At 44.7% G+C, this 24,064-nt stretch overlaps 1 protein-coding gene across 7 annotated transcripts in view; it reads right to left on the minus strand.

The window, feature by feature from the left end:
• The window catches only part of CLTCL1 (clathrin heavy chain like 1), a 106,136-nt gene extending 82,278 nt beyond the window's left edge, over positions 1 to 23,858 (minus strand). For 5 of the 7 annotated variants that reach the window (XM_030915145.1, XM_030915144.1, XM_030915143.1 and 2 more), the window contains exons 1-2: positions 23,716 to 23,858; positions 8,317 to 8,524 (exon numbers count right to left, since the gene is read on the minus strand). In XM_030915145.1, coding sequence (XP_030771005.1) covers positions 8,317 to 8,524; positions 23,716 to 23,757 — 250 coding nt within the window. In that variant the 5' untranslated portion in view covers positions 23,758 to 23,858. Of the gene's footprint in view, positions 1 to 8,316; positions 8,525 to 23,715 lie in introns of those variants that run through there. The other 2 variants (XM_030915146.1, XM_030915148.1) reach the window with 2 other exon arrangements.
• Between the last annotated feature and the right edge of the window lie 206 nt (positions 23,859 to 24,064).

A 24,064-nucleotide genomic window follows, 5' to 3' on the forward strand; every position in this document is an offset into this window, starting at 1 on the left:
TGAAAGAAATTAAAGATCTAAATAAACAGAGACATTAAATGACTAGAAGACTTAATACCGTCAAGATAGTAGTTCTTACCAAATTGATAAATTCAATGTAATCTCTATCAAAGCCCCAGAAGGATTTTTGTAGGAATTCACAAACTAAACCCAAAATTGATGTGGCAATTCAAGGGATCTCGTTTCAAAGAGTTTAAAAAACTATTCTGAAAAATGCTAAATTGGAGTACCAACACTATCTGACTTCAAACTTACCATAAAGCTACAATTATCAAGTAATCAGTACAAGAATGGACATAGATCTGGGCTGGGCGCAGTGACTCATGCCTGTAATCCCAACACTTTGAGAGGCTGAGGTGGGTGGATCACCTGAGGTCAGGAGTTCTAGACCAGCCTGGCCAACATGGTGAAACCCCCATCTCTACTAAGCATATAAAAAATTAGCCAGGCATGGTGGCAGGCACCTGTAATCCCAGCTACTCGGGAGACTGAGGCAGGATAATCACTTGAACCCAGGAGGCAGAGGGTGCAGTGAGCTGAGATTGCGCCCCTGCACTCCAGGCTGGGCAAGAAGAGCAAGACTCTGTCTCAAAAAAAAAAAAAGAATTAAAACTACAAAACCATAGGCTAAGCACTCTTTGCTATGACTCCAAAAGCACGATCCATTAAAGAAAAAAAGAATAGGCAAGCTGGACTTCATCAAAATTAGTAAGTTTTGCCCTTCAAAACATATCCTATGGTTTGAATGTTTTTTGTTCTCTCCAAAATGCATGCTGAAACTTAATCCCCAAGTGTTGGGAGATGGATCCTTTTGGGAGGCAAGCCCCCAGGTTCTTATAAAAGAGCTTGATAGAGGGAGTTAGGTTTCTTTTTGCCCTTCTGTCACAGTGTTCCTCTCCTCCAGAGGATGGAGCAACAGGGGCCATCTTGGAAGTGGAGAGGGAGCCCTTAACAGACACACTATCTGGTAGCACCTTAATCTTGGATTTCCCAGCATCCGGAACTATGAGAAATAAATTTATCTTCTTTATAGATTTCCCAGCATCAGGCACTTCATTATAGCAGCACAAACAGACTAAGACAAGATGTCATTAGGAGAATGAAAAGACAAGGTACAGACTGGGAGAAAATATATGTAAATTACATAGCTGATAAATGTATATTCAGAATATATAAAGAACTCTTATAATTCAATAATAAGACAGATAACCCAATTAAGAACTGGGCAAAAGATTTAAATAGACACTTCTCAGAAAATACATATAAATGGTTAATAATCATATTTAAAAATAAAAGATATTTAATATAATTAGGCATTAGAGAAATAAAAATTAAAACTGCAAAATGCTAGTACACAACCACTGGAATTACTATAATAAAAAAGATAGTATCAAGTGTTGGCATGGATGTGTGAAGAAACTGGCATCCTCATACATTGCTGATGGGTATATAAAATGAGACAGTCACTTTGGAAAACAGTTGGGCAGTTTCTTAAAAAGCTAAACAGGGCTGGGTGCAGTGGCTCACGCCTGCAATTCCAGCACTTTGGGAGGCCAACACGGGCAGCTCACAAGGTCAGGAGATCAAGACCATCCTGGCCAACATGGTGAAACCCCATCTCTACTAAAAATACAAAAATTAGCTGGGCGTGGCAGCACACACCTGTAGTCCCAACTACTTAGGAGGCTGAGGCATTATTACTTGAACCTGGGAGGTGGAGGCTGCAGTGAGCCAAGATAGCGCCACTGCACTCCAGCCTGGGCAACAGAGCGAGACTCCTTCTCCAAAAAAAAAAAGAAGGAAAGAAAGAAAAAAGCTAAACAGGCCGGTAGTGGTGGCTCACGCCTGTAATCCCAGCACTTTGGGAGGTCAAGGGGGTGGATCACGAGGTCAGGAGTTCAAGACCAGCGTGGCCGAGATGGTGAAACCCCGTCTCTACTGAAAACACAAAAATTAGCCAGGTGCAATGGCAGGTGCCTGTAATCCCAGCTACTCGGGAGGCTGAGGCACTTGAGAATCACTTGAACCCAGGCAGCAGAGGTTACAGTGAGCCAAGATCACACCACTGCACTCCAGCCTGGGTGGGTGATAGAGTGAGACTCCATCTCAAAAAAAAAAAAAAAAAAAAGAAAGCTAAACAAATTTATCATATGATACAGCAATTCTACTCCACCCAAGAGAAATGAAAATATATGTCCACATGCACACATATGTTTATGGCAGCACTATTTATAATAGCAAAGACATGGAACCAACCCAAATGCCCATCAGTGATAGACTGGAAAATGTGGTACATATACACCATGGAATACTATGCAGCCACAAAAAGGAATGAAATCATGTCCTTTGCAGGGACATGGATGAAGCTGGAAGCCATCATCCTCAGCAAACTAACACAGGAACAGAAAACCAAACACCACATGTTCTCACTCATAAGTGGGAGCTGAACAAGAGAACATGGACACAGTGAGGGGAATAACACACACCAGGCCTGTCAGGGGAGTGGGGGGCGAGGAGAGGGAGAGCATCAGGACAAAGTTAATGTATGCAGGGCTTAAAACCTAGATGATGGGTTGATACGGGAGGCAAACCACCATGACACATGCATACCTATGTAATAAACCTGCACGTTCTACACATGTATCCTGGAACTTAAAGTAAAATTAAAAAAAAAAAAAAAGAAATTGCAGAACAATAACAACAAAGAAAATATGTTCTCACAAAGATTTGTCAGTGAATGTTCATAGCAGCAATATTCTTAATAGCTAAAAAATGGAAACAATCCAAATGTCCATCAACTAGTGAATGGGAAAACAAAATGTGGCGTATCCATATAATGAAACACTATTAGACAATAAAAAGGAACGCACTACTGATACATGTTACAACATGGATGGACCTCAAAAACACTATGCTAGGTAAAGGAAGCCAGATGTAAAAGACTACATATTGTATGATTCCATTTATTTGAATTATCTACAAAAAAATCTGGGGAGGAAGAAAGCAGATGAGTTGCTGCCTAGGGCCAGGAGTAGGAGTGGGAATGGTTCTAAACAGGCATGAGGAAACTTTCTGGGGTGGTAGACATGTTCCAAAACTATATTGTAGTGATGATTCCACAACTCTATGAATTTAAAAATCACTTCGAAGGAGTGAATGTTATGGTATGTAAATTATACTTGAAAAAAGCAAAGAAAGATTAAAAAAAAAAAATCTGGACCAAAAATTCTTGGAGGGACACTGCCAGGATGGGGGTACCTTTTAGTGTCAAGCAGCCTTAGATCACAGAGGAAATTTCCTCTAGCTTGAAAACTTGTCAAGCTGTCCTTAGCCTGGTTTAAATGAGCATGTGTTTAAGAGGCACAAAATATTCAGCATCACAAAAAGGACCAAAAAAGGACCAGTCTTCTTTGGGAACTACTTCAGGTCAGACTTAAGTACTCAAGGTGAGGAGGGGGCCTTCGGGGGGTGCCATTCCCCCTCCTCTATCTGCTCACTGAGCTCAGTGCCTACTCTCCACACAGGCACTAGATTAGCCTATACTCCATCTACCTCTAAAAATTAAAAGAAAAAAGGTAAAGTTTGTAAAAAGAAATACATATACATACTGAAAAGGTAATGTGATATGGTTTGGCTCTGTGTCCCCACTCAAATCGCATCTCCAGTTATAGTTCCCAGTGTTGGAGATGGACCTGGTAGGAAGTGATTAGATCATGGAGGCAGATGTCCCCCTTGCTATTCTGGTGATGGTGAGTGAGTTCTCAGATCTGATGGGTAAAAGTGTGTCTGTGGCTACTGTGGACACCCTGCCTATGGGTTAGCCCTGCTCTGCAAGGAGCAGTTTAAAAAAAAGTGTGTGGGTATGGCACTCCCCCTTTTGCTCTCTCTCTACTGCTCCACTAAGGTGAGACATGCTTGCTTCCCCTTCACCTTCTGCCATGATTGTAAGTTTCCTGAGGCCTCCTAGCCTAGCCATGCTTCCTATATAACCTGTGGAACTGTTAGTCAATTCAACTTCTTTTCTTCATAAATTAACCAGTCTCACGTAGTTCTTTATAGCAGTGTGAGAATGGACTACCACACAATGTTTCATAATAAAATTGAGAATATCACAACTGGATCAGTAATGCATGGTATCTGCCAACTTTCCCTATAAAAAGACATATAAGACCTCTGTCACGTATTTGTCTGTTTTGTTTTGTTTTTACAACTCCTCATAAAAACCATTCTTGGCCAAGTGAGGTGGCTCACATTAGTAGTCTCAGGACTTTGCAAGGCTGAGGTAAGAGGATCATTTTAGGCCAGGAGTTTGAGATCAGTCTGGGCAACATAGGCAGATACCATCTCTACAAAAAATGTTTAAACATTAGCCGGGCATGGTGGCATGTGCCTGTAGTCCTAGCTACCTGGGAGGCTGAGGCAGGAGGATCTTTTGAGCCCAGGAGTTCAAGGCTGCAGTGAGCCATGATCGCATCACTGCATTCCTACCTGGATGACAGAAAGAGACCTGGTCTTAAACAAATAAAAAACATTCCTAGTCCAGGAACAAAAAGCAACTGTTTTGTTTGCCAATCCCTCAGTTAAAGTGTTCCACTAAAATCATAAACAACATATGAAGAATTCTGCCACCACTTCACGCTCTTTAAGTCAAGGGCAAAATGTATCTGGTTTTAAGGAATTCACCACAAATCCATCAGCAAAGAAAGTATGAACAGATACTGGGTAAGTGAATCTGCTCCAGGCTTCTCCAGAAAGCCTGGCAATGATGTGGGCTGAGTATCTCTGAGCACCTTGAGAGTTCATGGCCAGGCATGAGGACAGGCTGCAATGCTGTCCCTTTTACTTTTTTTTTTGAGACAAAGTTTCCCTATTTTTTTTTGTTTGTTTGTTTGAGACAGAGTTTCGCTCTTGTTGCCCAGGCTAGAGTGCAATGGCACGATCTCAGCTCACTGCAACCTCTGCCTCCCGCGTTCAAGTGATTCTCCCACCTCAGCCTCCAGAGTAGCTGGGATTACAGGTGCACGCCACCACGCCCAGCTAATTTTTGTATTTTTAGTAGAGAGGAGGTTGCTACACATTGGTCAGGCTAGTCTCGAACTCCCAACCTCCAGGTGATCTGCCTGCCTCGGCCTCCCAAAGTGTTGGGATTACAGGCGTGAGCCACTGCACCCGGCCTTAATTTAATTTAATATTATTTTTAGGGACAGGGTCTTGCTCTGTCACCCAGGCTGGAATGCAGTGGCGCAATAATAGCTCACTACAGCTTTGAACTCCTGGGCTCAAGTAATTCTCCCGCCTTGGCCTCCCAAACCACTGGGATTACAGACATGAGCCACCTGGCCTAGCCCTTTTTGTAAAAGGAGGTCTGAGAGCTGCTTCATGAGCCCCTTTCCAATCACAAAACTTCACCAGCCAAAATGGGAAAAATCTGTGAGATACAAGGTGAGGCCCCCCCCCCACACCCTGTATTTCTGCATTGGATCCTAGGAGCTAGTCAAGGTGTGTGATACCGCAGAGGACTCTGAGGAGCTCACCTGCAAATCAATCATCTCCAGCAACCAATCACTACACAAACAACTCTTTCTTCAAAGACCGTTTGCTCATTTTGACATAGGGCCTTGAAAACACACTGTACATCCTCCACTTGTCTACGATTTGTACTACAATGATCCGAGATTTGACTGCTACAGAATTAGCAGTAAAAATAAGATAAAGCTGGTCAGGCGCAGTGGCTCACACCTGTAATCCCAGCACTTCGGGAGGACGAGGTGGGCGGATCACAAGGTCAGGAGATCGAGACCATCCTGGCTAACACGGTGAAATCCCATTTCTACTAAAAATAAAAAAATTAGCCAGGCGTGATGGCAGGCACCTGTAGTCCCAGCTACTTGGGAGGCTGAGGCAGGAGAATGGCGTGAACCCGGGAGGCAGAGCTTGCAGTGAGCCGAGATCACGCCACTGCACTCCAGCCAGGGTGACAGAGCCAGACTCCATCTCAAAAAATAAATAAATAAATAAATAAGACAAACCTTAAAATTATGTCTCTTTTTGGTTCTACAGCCTTACACTTCCCTACACAAAAGAAAACAGGACTCAACATGTTATAGCTGAAGTGATTTATATGACCATTAAGAATAAAAATAAAAAGGAGCAGCCCCTGCCACCTGGAAGCTGGCCTGGCAATCACGGCAAGGCCACGCTGCTCTCCTGATGGACATAAACCACCTCGGAGAACAGCAGCCTCAGGCAAGAGCCCTCTGAGACCATGATCAAGTGAGACAGAGCAAGCACAGAAACAACAAGGTTACTGCGCAACTCACAAAATACCAACACCCCTCTCTTTCAGCTAAAATAAGTGACTGCTATTTCTTTACCCATTAGAGCGTTAATCTCACTCTAGTCTTCCCTGCCTAATAGATAAGATTTATTGAGATACACAATCATAAAAATTACCCCCACTTGCTACCAGCATCCAATCCACAGCAAACCCCTGCTTCCTTAGATTACTCCCCACATCATCCAACCAAAGCCCAAATCCTATAAAAGGCTCTAACACCTTCTTACCGAGACACTCCCCAGTTCCCCATGGCGTGTGTTCTCTCCCACTGCAACAATAAACCCATCTTGTTCAACTGCAAGTGTGTTCCTGGTGGTCTTTGGCTGGAAGGGATTGACAATATCTAACCACTGCGTTCTCTCTACTCCCCAACTCCACACCAGAACACACACACACACCCTAGGAGCTCCGCACTGCACATTGTTAAAAAGAACTGTACCAGAAAACCAGGAAGACTAAAATGCAGACCATTTTCGAGACCTACTGAGACCACTAAACAGCAAACAACATGCTAAATAAGGTCTCTCAAAAGTACTACAACAAGGCTGGGCACAGTGGCTCATGCCTATAATCCAAGCACTCTGAGAGGCCAAGGCAAGAGGATCACTTGAGGCCAGGAGCTCAAGACTAGCCTGAACAACACGGTGAGACCCCCTTCTCTACAAATATTTTTTTTAAGTACTACAACAACATAAAATGCAGAAAAGGGCAACACTACAAGGCAAATATTCCATCAAAAACAGCCAAGGGATAAGTGACAAACTAAGATAAAGATAAAAGAAACATTAATATTCCAGAATAGCAATAATTTCTAACTAAAATAGTTTATACTGCTTATACTATATGTTCAAATAATTACTTTGACAAGATGACAAGGGAAAAGGTAGGGTTGGTAATAGACCAAAGATCCTTTCAAATAAAAGAATTTCAGTTATTTCTTTTTAAATAGAAAGGTCTTAACTTCCAGATGTCCTTCTATCTACTGAAATGACCAAGTAGACAGTACTTCTGTAACAAAACAGAAGCCTAGGTAAAGCTAATATTTGGCATTCACAAATTTTAGGTCCAGAAACAGTTTTTGCTTATCTTTTTTTTTTTTTGAAATTGAGTTTGGCTCTTGTTGCCCAGGCTGGAGTGCAATGGCGCGATCTCAGCTCACTGCAACCTCCGCCTCCCGGGTTCAAGCTATTCCCCTGCCTCAGCCTTCCTGAGTAGCTGGGATTACAGACATGCACCACCACGCCCGGCTAATTTTTTGTATTTTTAGTAGAGATGGGGTTTCTCCATGTTGGTCAGGCTAGTCTTTGAACTCCCGACCTCAGGTGATCCACCCGCCTCGGCCTCCCCAAGTGCGGCAATTATAGGCGTGAGCCACCGCGGCTGGCCCAGTTTTTGCTTTTTAAAGTAAGTGATAATGCATTTCACATAAAACATTAAGTCTACTGCATACATAATCCTTTTATTTCCCAAATGAAGGCAATATAAGACAATTCTATATTTTTCGAGATAACTAGAAGGCTTTAAGCACCCAAGACGCCCTGATTTCAAGGTAGTGAAATTTTATTAATTATCAGCTCCTCTACCATTGATGTGTTTCACAGGAGGAAAACCCCCAAGCCTGTGTCGTCGGATTACTGGAAGCACCACTGCAGCAGGCCCTCGGGCAAGGGGGCCACAAAGCCTTCCTGGGAAACATGCACAGTGCTGTTGTGAGTTCTTAGTCGCATGAAGACAAAGGCCTGGGCATTTTCTTCCTCTCGGTGTATCTGGCACTGTGGGTGATGTTACCAAGAAGCTCTGGTGCTCAGGGGCCTCTTAGTAGGGCACACTAAACATAACTTTTGCTAAAACTTTTGGAATTAAGTTGAATACTACTGATGACACTTTGCCATGAGCTTAGTGACACTTGTTCAATATTTAAGGTAACACAGCAGTTAAAGTGAGATAAGATTCCTTTCTAACAATCCCATCGGGTTTACCTTTCAGAGCTATCACCTTAGAGGCTGGATTCATGATGGCACTCTCTGCAGAGATAGGCCGTCGGATCGGAGCCATTGGGTCACTCATGTCAATGATCGTGACCTGTGCCTGCCCACCAGCTTTCTCTCGGATACATATGAACTTGTCAGATTCCATGGTCAGTGTGCTGAACCCAATGTTAGCTGGATTAATTCCAAGGTTTTGGAGCTAAACAGAAAAAAAAGCATTTGATTAAATTTTTTTCCTCTGAAATGGATTGACCCTAGCCAAAAGCAAAGGAGGAGGAGAAGTTGAATAAAATTTAGAAAAAAGTTAACATTAGGTAAACACTTGAAGCAAACATTAGCTTGCTTTTCTACACCTGTGAGAGATCCACCCAAGCCTGTGAATCAACTCTCAAGGGGATTACCAACCCACAGTGGAGATAAGACATGTGTAGGATGACACTAGGCAGTGTCAAGGATGCCACAAGTGATACAGACAGGAAGGGATGAGTTGGGGGTGAACTCTCAAAGAACACCATCAGATAAGGTGTCACGGATAAGCCCACCACTGAGGAGAGCTTTGGAAGGAAGGAGGTCTTGGAGAGGTGAAGGCAAGGGAAGCAGAAGGGAAAAGGGGAGGAAACACAAAACCTGGTTTCTCCAAAAGGCAAGAAAAAAGAATTGGCCAAAGGTTTTTGCTTAAATATTTCCCTACATATCATCAAATCTGTCTAAATCTGATTTGAAGGAATTTCTAAGTCAGTGTGAATACTTCCTGGAGAGTCTGAGGTTAATAAGAAAGTCAGCAGGTTTGGCACATCTTCCAAGGCTGATGGACTGCTTCTACTGTGTAAATTGAAACCAGGCACCTTTCTCCAAAGGCCATCTTATACGCAGTGACTGGGCTAAATCAAGACCTGTTAATGGGATAAGCTTCAATGAAAAACTCTGGGAAAACACACACTCAAGAAATGTTTATCACTCCCATAAAGCACCAAGCTTATTTCTATAAATTTCCCTGCTCTGACCTACCTATAAGACACCTTTATTTTTAAACACTGTTCTGTTCAGCTCCAATTCTACTGCTACTGATTTGACCATTTAACATCTGTTACCTTGTGAAACCTTGAAGAGGCTCACACTAGCAACAAAGATCATGGACCACTGTGTTAAAATCACCACCACCCTTTGGAAGGAACACAAGTGAGACCGTTCATACTGCGAGTATAACTCAGGACGGTGCCTTGTTTGTCTTTTGTAGCAGAGTCTAGCACATACTGGATGTTCCAGCTGCTGAGTGGAGCAGGCTACAGGACAACAGGTCACCTCATCTCATCCTCCTGTTAATCCACTGAGACAAGCATCTCACACACACTTTACACTTGGGGAAAACAAAGTGTTGGGGTTCAGAAATCTTTCAGAAGTTACAAAGCTGATTAATAATGGAGCCAGGTATAATAAAGCCCGTATTTGGACCACACTACTGAGTTGTTTGAAATTCGTATTCCATTTTAACACAGAAAAGATAAACTAAGTGGTGATTATGTTCCCAAATGAGTCCACCAAAACAAACAAAACACAGATATAACAGCAAAAAACAAAACATTACTTCATAGCTGCAGTGAAATAAATTTTTTAAAAATAGAACTTGCCAATTGATATTGCCATTATTACAAGAAAGTCCCTTCATGTTCCAACCTTGGGTTATAGCAAAGAAAATAATGCTAGCAGTGGTTTATTAAGGATAAGAAAAACCAAAGTATTTTTCCTGGTCTCACACATCCCTCAACACAAGATTTCTAACACCAGATGTATGGGGGTTTCTCCAGCAGACACCACCTGGATACCCTACAATTTAATTCAATTCTGACAATATATACCTGGAGATAGTATCAGATCCCATAGGCTGAGGGCTCAGTCCCATAAGACTGACTCCACTTCAGACACTAATCGCAAGCTCCACGCTGCAGCCTGTACTTCTGACCATCCAGCTATAAACCAGGGTTCCCATGACCTTCTTCCTGGGTTTGACTAATTTGTTGGAGTGGCTAACACAACTCAAGGGACACATTTCTCATTTATTACAAAGGATATTACAAAGGATACTGATGAACCGCCAGATGGAAGAGGCGCTTAGAGAAAGGCGCAAGGGGTGTCCTTGCCTTTTCCAGCACACGGCTCTTCAGGAACCTCCGTGTGTTCAGCTATCATGGAACTCCCGAAATCTATCTATACATCAGCACCACACTATTTTATTTATGGAGGTTTTGTAACATCTGGTAGGGCCTGCTGTCCTTTGCACTTGTTACTTTTGAAATTTTCTTAGGTATTATATTGCTTAACTTTTTTGTAAGTCTGAAAAAAAATTTCAAGCCCCCAAATAAGAATATGGGGGTCATCTGTGGCAGGCGGAAGTCATGAGACTGGATGGTAGCACCAAGAGAGACCGTGAAGAGTGAGAGAATGGCTTGGGAGCCCAGGGCACAGAGCCCCAGGACACACCAAGGCTTAGAAGGGAAGCAGAGGAGCAGCCCATGAAGATGGACATAATTTACTCACGTAAAGTTAACATACTTAAGTAAACCAAGAATAAAAAATAACAGAAGTCCCACAAGTGCAACCACTGATACTTAGTAAACCAGGAAACCACATTATCACAACCAAAGAAAACCTCCCAGTCTCACCAACTTTCTCACAAATCAGCCATGTTCAAATTCCATCATCCTCTCCTAGTGTAGTTCCCTGCTGGATTACACAACAACATCCAAGGTCATAAATTCCTGGAGGGCACAGATCAGATTAGTGGGGTTTTTGTTTTGTTTTGTTTTGTTTTTGAGATGGAGTCTAGCTCTGTCCCCCAGACTAGAATGCAGTGGCGTGATCTCAGCTCACTGCAACCTCCACCTCCCGGGTTCAAGCGATTCTCCAGCCTCAGTGTTCTGGGTAGCTGGGATTACAGGCAGTCACCACCACGCCCAGCTACTTTTTGTATTTTTAGTAGAGATCGGGTTTGGCCATGTTGGTCAGGCTGCTCTCGAACTCCTGACCTGTGGTGATCCGCCTGCCACAGCCTCCCAAAGTGCCAGGATTGCAGGCTTGAGCCACCACTGGCCAGATTAGTATTATTTACTCTGTCTGCAAGTAATAGAAAAATCCTGAAAAATAGAATAATACAAATGCCCTAGAAGTTACTTTGTTTGTTCGTTTATTTATTTATTTGATACAGTCTTGCTGCGACGCCTGTGCTGGAGTGCAATGGCACAATCTTGGCTCACTGCAACCTCCGCCCGAGTCCAAGCAATTATCCTGCCTCACCCTCCCGAGTAGCTGGGACTACAGGCATGCACCACCACACCCGGCTAATTTTTGTAATTTTTAGTAGAGATGGGGTTTCACCATATTGGCCAGACTGGTCTAGAACTCCTGACCTCAAGTAATTTGCCTGCCTCGGCCTCCCAAAGTGCTAGGATTTACAATATTTATTAAAAAAAACAGAGGACAGTGGGATTCCAGAAGATAAGACTGCTGCATTTGAGGTTCCCCCTCCAGATTCTACAACATTATCCATCAGATTTGTGAGCCCTTTGAAAAGAAAAACACGAATACCTGCAGCCAATGTGGGCTCACTAAGAAGTCACACCAAATCAATCTAATTTTCTTGAAGTCAAGTAAATGTGGTAGAATAAATCTTCATTTCAGCAAAGCATCTAGCTTACCTCTGCTGAGGTAGCCAAAGTAACTTTCATGGGTAATCAGTCCCCTACCCCAAGCCTTATCTGTGGCATGCTTATAGAATAGAGAGCTTTGCTTTGTATTTTCATATTTACTTAATCTCTTCTTTATTCTCAGGGTCAAATTCAGGTTCTCCTCATTTTGAGTCCATCAAAACACAGAGCACATAAAAGCCCAAACAATGTATGAAACAAAAGACTCTTGGAATGAGATGGAAAAGCATGAAGTGAGCTTGTGTCCACAGCTGAACCGCACCTCAGTGGTGCTGGCCACATGGATCTCCGTCTGCTGCTAGGGCCCAGAGCTCCCACCTTAATCATCTGCTGGTCAGTATTCTGAATAATGACTTTACCCAAAGTCATACACAGGGACTGTTTCATCTGCTAAGGGTGTGCTTTGAGACTGTCAATATACTAGAGTAACAACCAGAATCTTAACAGATTTGAAAGGACTATGAAATTAAAAAGATAAATGTACACAAATAAAATACTACATTTGTGTTAAGTATTTAAAAAAAAAAAGGTCAAAGCTTGCTTCAAAAAGCAGCTCTAATACACAAAATCTCAACCAAATGCAATGCACAGGCCTTCCTTGGATGCTGATTCAAATAAACCAAATGAGCCGGGCGCAGTGGCTCAAGCCTGTAATCCCAGCACTTTGGGAGGCCGAGACGGGCGGATCACGAGGTCAGGAGATCGAGACCATCCTGGCTAACACGGTGAAACCCCGTCTCTACTAAAAATACAAAAAACTAGCCAGGCGAGGTGGCGGGCGCCTGTAGTCCCAGCTACTCGGGAGGCTGAGGCAGGAGAATGGTGTGAACCCGGGAGGCGGAGCTTGCAGTGAGCTGAGATCCGGCCACTGCACTCCAGCCTGGGCGGCAGAGCGAGACTCCGCCTGAAAAAAAATAAAAAATAAAAATAAAAAATAAACCAAATGTACAAAGCATTCGAGACAAATAGAGAAACAACACTGACAAGATACTGGATGATAATGAGAAATTACTGATTTTTTTTTTTAGGTGTGATGTTATTAGAGTTAAAAAATAAAGAATTCTTGGCCGGGCGCGGTGGCTCATGCCTATAATCCCAGCACTTTGGGAGCCCAAGGCAGGCGGATCACGAGGTCAGGAGATCGAGACCATCCTGGCTAATACGGTGAAACCCTGTCTCTACTAAAAAATACAAAAAAGTTAGCCGGGCATGGTGGCGGGCGCCTGTAGTCCCAGCAACTCGGGAGGCTAAGGCAGGAGAATGGCGTGAACCCAAAAGTTGGAGCTTGCAGTGAGCCAAGATCAGGCCACCGCACTCCAGCCTGGGCGATAGAACAAGACTCCGTCTCAAAAAAAAAAAAAAAAAAAAAAAAAAAAAAAAAAAAAAAAAGATTTCTTAGTATATATCAACGGATGAATAGATAAAATACAAAAATTAGCCAGGCATAGTGGTGGGCGCCTATAATCCCAGCTACTTGAGAGGCAGAGATAGGAGAATCACCTGAACCCAGGAAGCAGAGCTTACAGTGAGCTGAGATTGTGCCACTGCACTCCAGCCTGGGCAACAGAGCGAGACTCCATCTCAAAAAAAAAAAAAAAAAGTCACACAAAAAGACAAATATTGTATGATTCCATTGATATCCAGTATGTAGAACAGTCAAATCTACAGAAACAGAAACAAAAAGTAGATGGTTTTAGGGGGAGAAGTGTGAATGGGGGAGTCATTTCTTAAGAAGTATGGAGCATCTGTTTTACAAGATGAAAAGAGTTTTGGAGATGGATGGTGGTGTTGGCTGCACAACAATTTGAATGTACTTAATATCGTTAAAGTGTACACCTAAAAATGGTTAAGATGATAAATTGCATGTTATATGTATTTTACCACAATTTTAAAACTTGGAAAAAAATAACAAAGAGTTCTCTCTTGGAGATACATCCTAAAGTGTTTAAGGATAAAACAAGATGTCAGGAATTAGCCTCGATATAATTTGGTAGTGATTGGAGACATTAAGTAAAACAAAGTTGGCCACGTATTGGTAAGCAACCCATTCTTGGTCTTGTCGACCCATCCGGATTTTCCAGCTTTAGCAGAATAGAACTGGATGCTCTCCAGACAGAGCAGTGCATGTAAGTGGGCCTGAGTTTTCTAAATTGTCATTTTGTTCTCAGTTTGGGGATCAATGTTGGGTTAATATGGTGACATTCTGATTTCAACTCCAAATATCAAGAATTTGTAACCCTGAATAATCTGTATTCAACCTCTTGAGCATAGTGGGTTTTTATATAATAGTAGTTGAGTCAAGTTCCTTATCTAAGAGCATATATACACATGTATGGCATTTGAAAAAGGTAAAAGGACCTCACAAATATAAGACAGTGTTTTAACATCTGAGAAGAGTGGATCCAAAAATAAGATAAATACTATTAGATGAAATTAAGACAGTAGTTCTCAACCAGGAGTGCTATCCTGCAGTCTTCAGAAATGGGAAAGGGGCAGCCAGGCACAGTGGCTCACACTTATAATCCTAGCACTTTGGGAGGCCAAGGTGGGCAGATCATAAGGTCAAGAGATGGAGACCATCCTGGCCAACATGGTGAAACCCTGTCTCTACTAAAAATACAAAAATTACCTGGGCATGGTGGCGTGCACCTGTAGTCTCAGCGACTTGGGAGGCTGAGGTAGGAGAATCGCTTGAACCCAGGAGGCAGAGGCTGCAGTGAGCCGAGATCGTACCACTGCACTCCAGCCTGGCGACAGAGCAAGACTGCGTCTCAAAAAAAAAAAAAAAAAAGAAGGAAAAAGAAAAGAAATAGGCAAGGGGATCGGGCGCAGTGGCTCACACCTGTAATCCCAGCACTTTAGGAGGCCAAGGCGGGTGGATCACTTGAGATCAGTTCAAGACCAGCCTGGCCAACATGGTAAAACCCCGTCTCCACTAAAAATACAAAAATTAGCCGGGCCTGGTGGCATATGCCTGTAATCCCAGCTACTCAGGAGGCTGAGGCAGGAGAACCCAGGAGGTGGAGGCTGCAGCAAGTCAGGATCACGCCACTCCACTCCAGCCTGGGCGACAGAGCAAGACTCTGTCTCAAACAAAGAAGAAAACAGAAATGGGCAAGGGTAGTTTTAATGGTATAACGAGTGGAGAACTCATTCTCTATTCATTTAGCCAGGAACGCTCAATACAATACAATCCCACAAAAATAACTTTTCCATTTAAGATGCCAGATACTACTGTGAGTTTTTCTCCATATGCAGAAACTAAGTCCCAGAAAAGTGATGTGCCAAAAAGCCAGGTTTTCTTTTTTTCTTTTCTTTTTTTTTTTTCTTTTTTCAGACAGAGTCTCACTCTGTCACCCAGGCTGGAGGGCAGTGGCACGATTTCGGCTCACTGCAACCTCCGCCTCCCGGGTTCAAGTGATTCTCCAGCCTCAGGCTCCTGAATAGCTGGGACTACAGGCGCCAGCTACCATGCCTGGCTAATTTTCATATTTTCAGTAGAGTTTTGCCACATTGGTCAGGCTGATCTCAAACTCCTGACCTCAGGTGATCCATCCGCCTCAGCCTCCCAAAGTGCTGGGATTATAGGTGTGAGCCACAGCACCCGGCCCAGGTTTTTTTTTTTCACTAGTTAACAGAAATAACCAAGGAATCCTGATCCCTAGTACATTATTCTGATAGGTGACCTAGCTACACATTTTTTTAAAAATTTTTTCTTTCTTTCTTTTGAGACAGAGTCTCGCTCTGTTGCCAAGGCTGGAGTGTAGTGGTGCAATCTTGGCTCACTGCAAAGTCTGCCTCCCACATTCAAGCTATTCTCATGACTCAGCCTCCCAAGCAGCTGGGACTACAGGTGTCCACCACTGCACTGGCTAATCTCTAGTAGAGACAGGGTTTTGCCACGTTGGCCAGGCTGGTCTTGAACTCCTGGTCTCAAGTGATCCACCTTCCTCGGCCTCCCAAAGTGCTGGGATTACAGGCATGCACCACTGCACTGGACCTTTGCTACACATTTTAAATGGCATATATAAGAGTTAACTAAAGAAAGGTAAAGAAGATGCTGTTTAATGATCCTTTTCAGTTCTCAAAGCCTGCAATTAAATCAATCAAAATTCAAATCTGACACTGGGGGCCAGGCATGGTGGTTCATGCCTGTAATCCCAGCACTTTGGGAGGCCAAGGTGGGTAGATCACTGGAGGTCAGGAATTCGAGACCAGCCTGGCCAACATGGTGAAGCCAGGTCTCTACTAAAAATACAAAACTTAGCTGAGCATGGTGACACACACCTGTGGTCCCAGCTACTCAGGAGGCTGAGGCACAAGAATCGCTTGAACTCAGGAGGCAGAGGCTGCAGTGAGCCAAGATTGTACCACTGCACTCCAGCCTGGGTGACAGACAGAGACCCTATCTAAAATTAAAAAAAAAAAAATCTGATTCTGGGGAATATGCGAAAAGAAATTACTCATCTGATAGTCCTGTGGTTTCTATGTATAAGGGGCTTAAGGAAGAGGTGCAACTGGGAGGACTACAACTGTGTTTATACAAGAGTATTAGTGAGAACATCAACTGCCTACATCAGTGAAGCCGGAATGCTTAAGTTGAACCAAACATTCCCATGTTTTCACACCTCTGCAGACAGCAATATTTTTTCCTTCTGTATCTGTCTCCTTCCCAGTCTCACTCACTGCTTTATCCTTGTGCCTAGCACATGGATGGTAGACAAGTAGTAAAACAAATTACTTTTTTCAGGGCAGTACAATTTAGTTCATCTACAGTTTTTAAAACATATTTTGAGGGCTGGGCGCGGTGGGTCATACCTGTAATCCCAGCACTTTGGGAGACCAAGGCGGGTGGATCACCTGAGGTCAGGAGTTCGAGACCAGCCTGGCCAACATAATGAAACCCCATCTCTACAAAAACACAAAAATCAGCCGGGCGTGGTGGCGGGCACCTATAATCCCAGCTACTTGGGAGGCTGAAACAGGAGAACTGCTTGAACACGGGAGGCAGAGGCTGCAGTGAGCCATGCAAGACCATGCCATTGCATTCCAGCCTGGGCAACAAGAGCGAAACTCTGTTTCAAAAAAATAAATGGGCCGGGTGCGGAGGCTCACACCTGTAATCCCAGCACTTTGGGAGGCTGAGGTGGGCAGATTACGAAGTCAGGAGATCAAGACCATCCTGGCCAACATGGTGAAACCCCATCTCTACTAAAAATACAAAAATTAGCCACACATAGTGGCATGCACCTGTAGTCCCAGCTACTCAGGAGGCTGAAGCCAGGAGAATCGCTCGAAGCTGGGAGGTGGAGGCTGCAGTGAGCTGAGATCGCGCCACTGCACTCCAGCATGGTGGACAGAGCGAGACTCTGTCTCGAGAAAATAAAACAAAAATTTCATATTTGAAACTTATCAACAAGCCTTTCCTAGCCTAAAGAGGGAGCTTTGTAAATGAGGGCCTATGAAGAATGTTGACACTAAGGTCTTTTCCAGAACTTACATTCTAGGAGTAGGTTAGTTCAGGGATAGTTAACTACATTTATATAATGCTTTACAGAACTTCTCTCAAGTTATACCATTACAGGTTTTCTGTATTTTAACACCAGTGCACAAGACTCTATATTTATCCCAGTTAAATGTCAACTAGTTGGATTCTGGCCTGTCAAGATCCATCCGACTCTAATTTTGTTGCTGAACTTTGCTATCCCAGCTTTGTGGCATCCTCCTTCAGCCTGCCAAGAGTGATGGTCATCTCCCTGGCATGGAGGCCAGCAGCAGGCCTCAAGAGAAGCGGAAGAAATGCGGGAGAAGAGCCTACAAACTCAGTAAAGTCTCAGTGAAGAAGCAAAGGAAGGAAAAATCAGAAAGATTCCCCCTTAGAGAAGGGAGTGACAGGGTGCCAGCAGCTACTACCCTAGGGAATACTGATAAACAACATGTCAGATAGATACAGTGATCTGTCTGTGATCTTCAGTGTGTTACGTTACAAAAGCAAAGGGCAGAAGCATATTTAAAGCAGGATTCTTTTCATCATTTTTGGAAAGATATAGTGGCTTCATTAACAGTGGTTTCCCCTGAGGAGAGACAGTCAGAGGTTGAACTGAAAGATTTTAATTCCCATCAGACTTGCCCCTGCAACAGAAATATCTGAGTGGAGAGGAACCTGAACTCAGACCCTCCTAGGACTTAATTCTTTCAACCCAATCAACTAAAAAAGCACTGGTTTATGCAGCTTAGGCTTCTGAACATTTAAATGTTCTATGGTGAAGATTTGTTTTTCCAAAGAGTCTCCATTCAAATTCATTTACCATCTGGTCACTCACAATGTCACAGTGGTAGGCACTCCCACTAGGCTCACCCTCCCAGACACCCTGGCTGAGGCAGGTTACCCTCCTTGCTTTGTAAATAAACAAGTCAGAAGGCAACTAACTGGCCAGTATGTATTTCCAATACCAGGAGCAGTGGTAGGCCAATAGGCAAAATTTAACAGCTTACATGGTATCTTAAAAAGACATTTTACACTGGAATGCAATCATTTTAGCCGTCTTAGTACATTTGTCTTAGTACTATGGTCTTCACAAACCACTTCACAAAATGACATAGCTATGTAATGGCAACATAAACCAAATATGAACTGGACTACTATGGGTACATGTCCCCTTTTGGAGCATGAGCCCCAGGAGCCTCTCCAGACACACACGGGTGTGTGTGGATGGGAACTGTTTTCAGTTCAAGCTCAATCTACACCTTCACAGTTTTACTTTCCTCCCTCTTTCCTGAATGATTAATACTGACTAACATGCAGAAGACGGGTTCACCCGGGCTGGGTGTGAGACTCACCTGGGAAGGGATACCAAAGCTCCATCTCCACCACTCAGAGCTTTGGATTTAACATCCAGCAGAGATATGTTTAAAGCTGCAGGCCATTCTCACATGCAGCCTAGGTAGAGAAGCTCTGGTTAAGATCTTGACCATTTTTCTCCTACAATTCTAACGCTCAAGGTCTCTACACCTGTTTCGAACATCGCCTCAGAGACACTTTGAGGGAACATGTTTATGTCTTCTGTATATTGAGCTATGACACATTTCACAGCTTACAAACTTGCAGCTGCTTTTTTGATATAGCTGGGGGGAATTACTTAGGGCTCAAGAAAATTTTTATATCACCAAACTATTCAACCATTCCCCTTCTGAACCAAGATGTCCTAAATTCTCAGCCCATCCTCAGATAGTACAAACAGCAATACCCTTCCAACTCTGATATTTGAATAGTTCTAAAAAGTTCAAATAGTAGCTCCTGAGCTCACAATCCAGTAGAGAAAATGAACAGCTACAGTACCCTGGGAAGAGGGTCATTATAAGAGGAACCCCAAAGAGGCACAGAGGAAGAACTCCTAACTGACAAATCAGGGAGAGCTTCCAGAGACAGCGTCATTTCCACAGATACCAGAAGGCACAGTAGGAGTCAGTGAGTAAAGAGGGGTGAGGGGAGAATGTGTTCTGGCAAGAACACAAAGGGAGTGGCAGCAGAGCTGAGCAGGTGTCAGGCTAGGAAGAACAGGAAAGAGCACGTGGGGATCAGCCTTTTCATGCCAGAGGAAACACAAAACCACTCCCTGAAGGACTTTATGCAGATGCTCATCCTTGGAGAAGATCACGTTGCCTGTGTGCTGGAGAATGGCCCGCAGGAGGGCCAAACTGGAAGCAGAAGGACAAAGCTAGCATGACCATCAAGGTGGGGAAGGATGGCATAGTTTAGGGAAATGGTAGTCATGATGACAGTGGCAGAACAATGCCAAAAGTAAACAGGAGAAAGGGACAACAGGATGGGGAAAACACATCCTAGGCTCCTTGCTAGACACTGGACAAGATACACATCTGGGGAGAAAGGGAACCCCATTTCTGAATACTGTGTTTGAGGAACCTGCTGACCATTCCCTGGCCTTCTTCTGTGGGCAGCTGTCACAATGGCAGCTACAGCTCATAAGGACACAGTGCTTTACAGTAGTCCCCTCTTATCCATGGTTTTTTCACACTTTGTTACCTGCAGTCTGAAAACATTAAATGTAAGACCCCAGAAATAAACAATTCTTAAGTTTTAAATTGCATGCCATTCTGCAAAGAGTGATGAAATCTTGCACCGGCCCACCCGGGACGTGAATTATCCCTCTGCCCAGCATATCCACGCAGTATACACTTGGCAGCCCATTAGTCACTTAGTAGCGGTCTGTTACCAGGTTGACTGTTGCAGCATTACAGAGCTTGTGTTCAAGTAACCCTTAATTTACTTAATAATAGCCCCAAAGGCCAACAGTAGTGATGCTGGCATATTGTTATTATTGTTCTGTTTTATTATTAGTTATCATTGTTAATCTCTTACTGTGCTTCATATAAATTCACCTTTATCATACACATGTATGCATAGGAAAAAAAAAGTGTATAAAGGGTTCAGAACAATCTGCAGTTTCAAGCATCCTCTGGGGGGTCTTAGAACATATTCCCCATGGGTAAAGGGGACTACTGTATTATGTCATTGTTTAATGCTTTACATTTATTACCTCAAAACCTCACAACTACCTTGTGAGATAAGAAGTATGCCTTTTATTCTTATTTTATAGATGAAGATATAGAAGCACAAAAAAGCTACAAACATTGCCCTAAATCACACAGCCAGTAAGTGTCTAAGTCCAGATTCAATGCCTTCAGTTTGGCCTCAGTTTGGGCTCTTAACCAGGACCTGCTACTGCCTCTCAGGCACACAGCAGTGAAACTCCGAAAACACTCAGATGGCTTGGGAACACCAAGTTTATGGGAACACATAAAATCACCAGCAGCATGTCCTGAATGAAAAAATTAGAGGGGCTCAAGACAGATTCCAAGCTCATGCACAAGAGGCACCCACAGGGCAGTGGGTGTGGGCAGAGAGGAAGGAGACATCCTGGGAAACCGTGGGACCAAAAACAGTAGAGAAAGGACCTTCAGGAGACAGTAAAGTGCAGCATCAGATGCGGCTGGACATCACAGAAGACACGTGTGCTGTGATGGGCTTTATCTCATCTGTCTCATCTCATCTTATTTTTTGAGACGGAGTCTCGGTCTGCTACCCAGGATAGAGAGCAGTGACATGATTTCGGCTCACTGCAACCTTCACCTCCTGGGTTCAAGAGATTCTCCCGCTTCAGCCTCCTGAGTAGCTAGGACTACAGGCGCGTACCAACACGCCTGGCCAATATTGTCTTTTTAGTAGAGACGGGTTTCACCATGTTGGCCAGGCTGGTCTCGAACTCCTGACCTCAGGTGATCCACCTGCCTCGGCCTCCCAAAGTGCTGGGATTACCGGTGTGAGCCACCACGCTCGGCCTGATTTTATTTTTTATAGCAAAGATTCGCCAACTGCAGCCTGCTTTTGTATGGCTAAACTAAAAATCATTTTCATATTTTTAGAAGGTTAAAAAATGTAAGAATATGGGACAAAGACAGAATGTGACCCTTATAAAAAAGCCTGCAGGATGACTTGTAACCTTGGCAAAAACAGATTCAGGGGAAAAAATGGAGACAAAAACCAGACTGCAGGTTACTGGGGAACATAAAAATAATGAAGCGCTAAAGCAGCTCTTTCATGACATCCGGCTATAAGAGTTTCATGGGGACAAGAGCGGGGGAAGAAGTTTGAGGGTTGTACAGATGGAAGAGTGGTGAGCATTGCCCAACACAAACAGGAAGAAACCATGAGAGGGAAAGGATGAAAATACAGCAAAGAGAGGCTATGACTGAACAAGGCTCCCTTTTAGGGAGGAAGGATACCAGATCCAGAGCATAGACAAGAAAGGACACCTACTTTTGAGGCAACAGGAAAGCAGGAAAGGGTGGCTGCAGACAAGCGTCTAAGTCTGCAGCCATAAAGGTGAGAAACATCCCAGTTATGGCTTTAGTTTTCTCCAAGTCATCTGCTGGTTGCAAGGTAGGAGTGGCAGGATCAGGGATTTAAGGAACAGGCTGAAGTTTTGAAACGTCTGTAGTGAAGGCAGTGTGTGCTGACTCAGTGTGTGCTCTACAGAATGCAGAGCAGCCTTGAAGACCCAGTCAGTGCTGGAGACCACAAACCACAGACTTTCATTCACGTGGCTGCCCACAAGCCACAAGCATTTTCCAGATAATGGAACGTATCAACTCTGACGGACATTACAAATCCTGATGGACATTAGAAACGCTGATGGACACCTAAAATGCCTTATTGCTTTCTTGCTCTTTGAAAAGAACATATTTAGACAGTGGTTAAGCACAGGCATTGGAGTCAGAGACCTGGGTTAGAACTCAAGCTTTGTCACTTACTAGCCGTGTAACTTTAGCTGAATGAATTATAATATTAACCTCAGTGACTCATGGTAGAAAACAGGATATCACTACCTGCCTCAGTTATCATGAGAATTAAATTAAACGAGATTTATAAAATACAATAGTCTAGTGAGTGGCAAGAGAAATGGCTCAATAAATGATAACTACATCATCTCATTATTATGAGCAGCAGCAGTATTTTGCTACCTCAACATGACTGACGCTGGCTCAGCTTAGTGGCAGAATGAAGTCCAGGGGGACGGATGTCGGGGCACTTCCACCTCCACACAACTTCCACTGTGTCACTAACCAAGTGACCCTGGCAGGATCCTCTGGATATCAAGTTTCCAGTCTGCAGAATGAGGGGACTGGACTGGTCACTACACAGCTCCCAAGGCCTTTCCCGTCTGCATCTAGGGCTAACAGTGCTCTGCACTGTGAAAACAGGAACTTTCAATCAAGCACGTTCCTCGATGTACTACTTTGTGGTCAAAAAGACTGGAGTCTGAATCCTGTTCTTATTGAATGAAGATGAGTTCAACACTTTTGAGACTCGTTTTCCTCATCTAGAAAAAAGTAAGCGAATCGCAAAGAATGGGAGTGTGATGATTTAACACGGAGCATTCAGGGAGGAGCCGCTGGAGACCCCTCCTCTGCCGCACCTCCCCAGGTAAACGAGGGGACCAGCACCGTTCCCAGGCAGACCCGTGAGCGACCCGCAAGGCGCCCGACCCGAGCCTTTGCTCAAAGCAGGCGACCAGTCCTTACGTTCCTGAGCACAAACAAACGGAGAACAAACTGGGACCTTATTAAAAAGGCAGGCTTTGGAGGTGTTACTGCCTTGAAAAGCCCTACTTAGGCTTAGCCCTGATAAATTTTTCTCTTGGGTCACGCATGTTCACGGTCCTCCCAGGCGAAGCCGCCCTGGGAACGAAAACACAGCACAGAGGCAAACTCAGGGGCGAATAAGGACCGGAGAACACCAAGGGGGGCTTGGAGCTGTGGGATCTGCGCGGCCCTCGGGTTGCCCCGCCTGAAGCGGGAATCTGTGTGCGTCCTCGCGGGCACTGAGCGGGGCGTCCCAGGGGGCGTTCGCTTCCACCACCAGCGTTCCCAGCTGGCGCCCGCCAGTAACGGGCTTCGGCGACTGCACCCAAGCGGGTCCTCACGAGCGGCCGCCGCGCCCGGGACCCCGCAGCTCCAACCCAGGTGGGAGGTTGGAAGTCGGCGCGGCCAGCTTGGCAGCGGCTCAGCGGGGCTAGGGGCGCGGGGTCAAGCCTGAGAGGCCGGCCGGCGGAGGCGCGGCTGACAGGACGGAGCGCGGGGCGCAGCTCCCGGGCCCTCCGGGCCTCACCTGGAAGTGCTCCTGAAAGCGAATAGGGAGGATCTGCGCCATGGCTGGTGCGGGACCTAGGCGGCTGCGACGGCGGCGGCGGTGGAAGCGGCAGGGATGACCGCCGACCCCTCGCGCGGGCTGACCGGTGGCGATGGCGCAGGCGCAGTTGTTCCGACTCCCGGTCCCGGCCCCCGCCCTCCTCCCTGACCGCGCCCTGGCCCCCACCCCCTCCGCTGCCCCTCCCCCGTCCCTCTTCTCTCCCCTGCCCCTCCCCCGCGCCCCTTCCTCCCGACTCCGCCCCGCACCCTCCCGCCCCCACCTGCGCGGATCCCTCCGCTCGCTCCGAGGGTCCGCGGAAAGTAGTCCC

The sequence above is a fragment of the Rhinopithecus roxellana genome, chromosome 13 (assembly GCF_007565055.1).
Source record: "Rhinopithecus roxellana isolate Shanxi Qingling chromosome 13, ASM756505v1, whole genome shotgun sequence".
Classification (NCBI taxonomy): Eukaryota; Metazoa; Chordata; class Mammalia; order Primates; family Cercopithecidae; genus Rhinopithecus; species Rhinopithecus roxellana.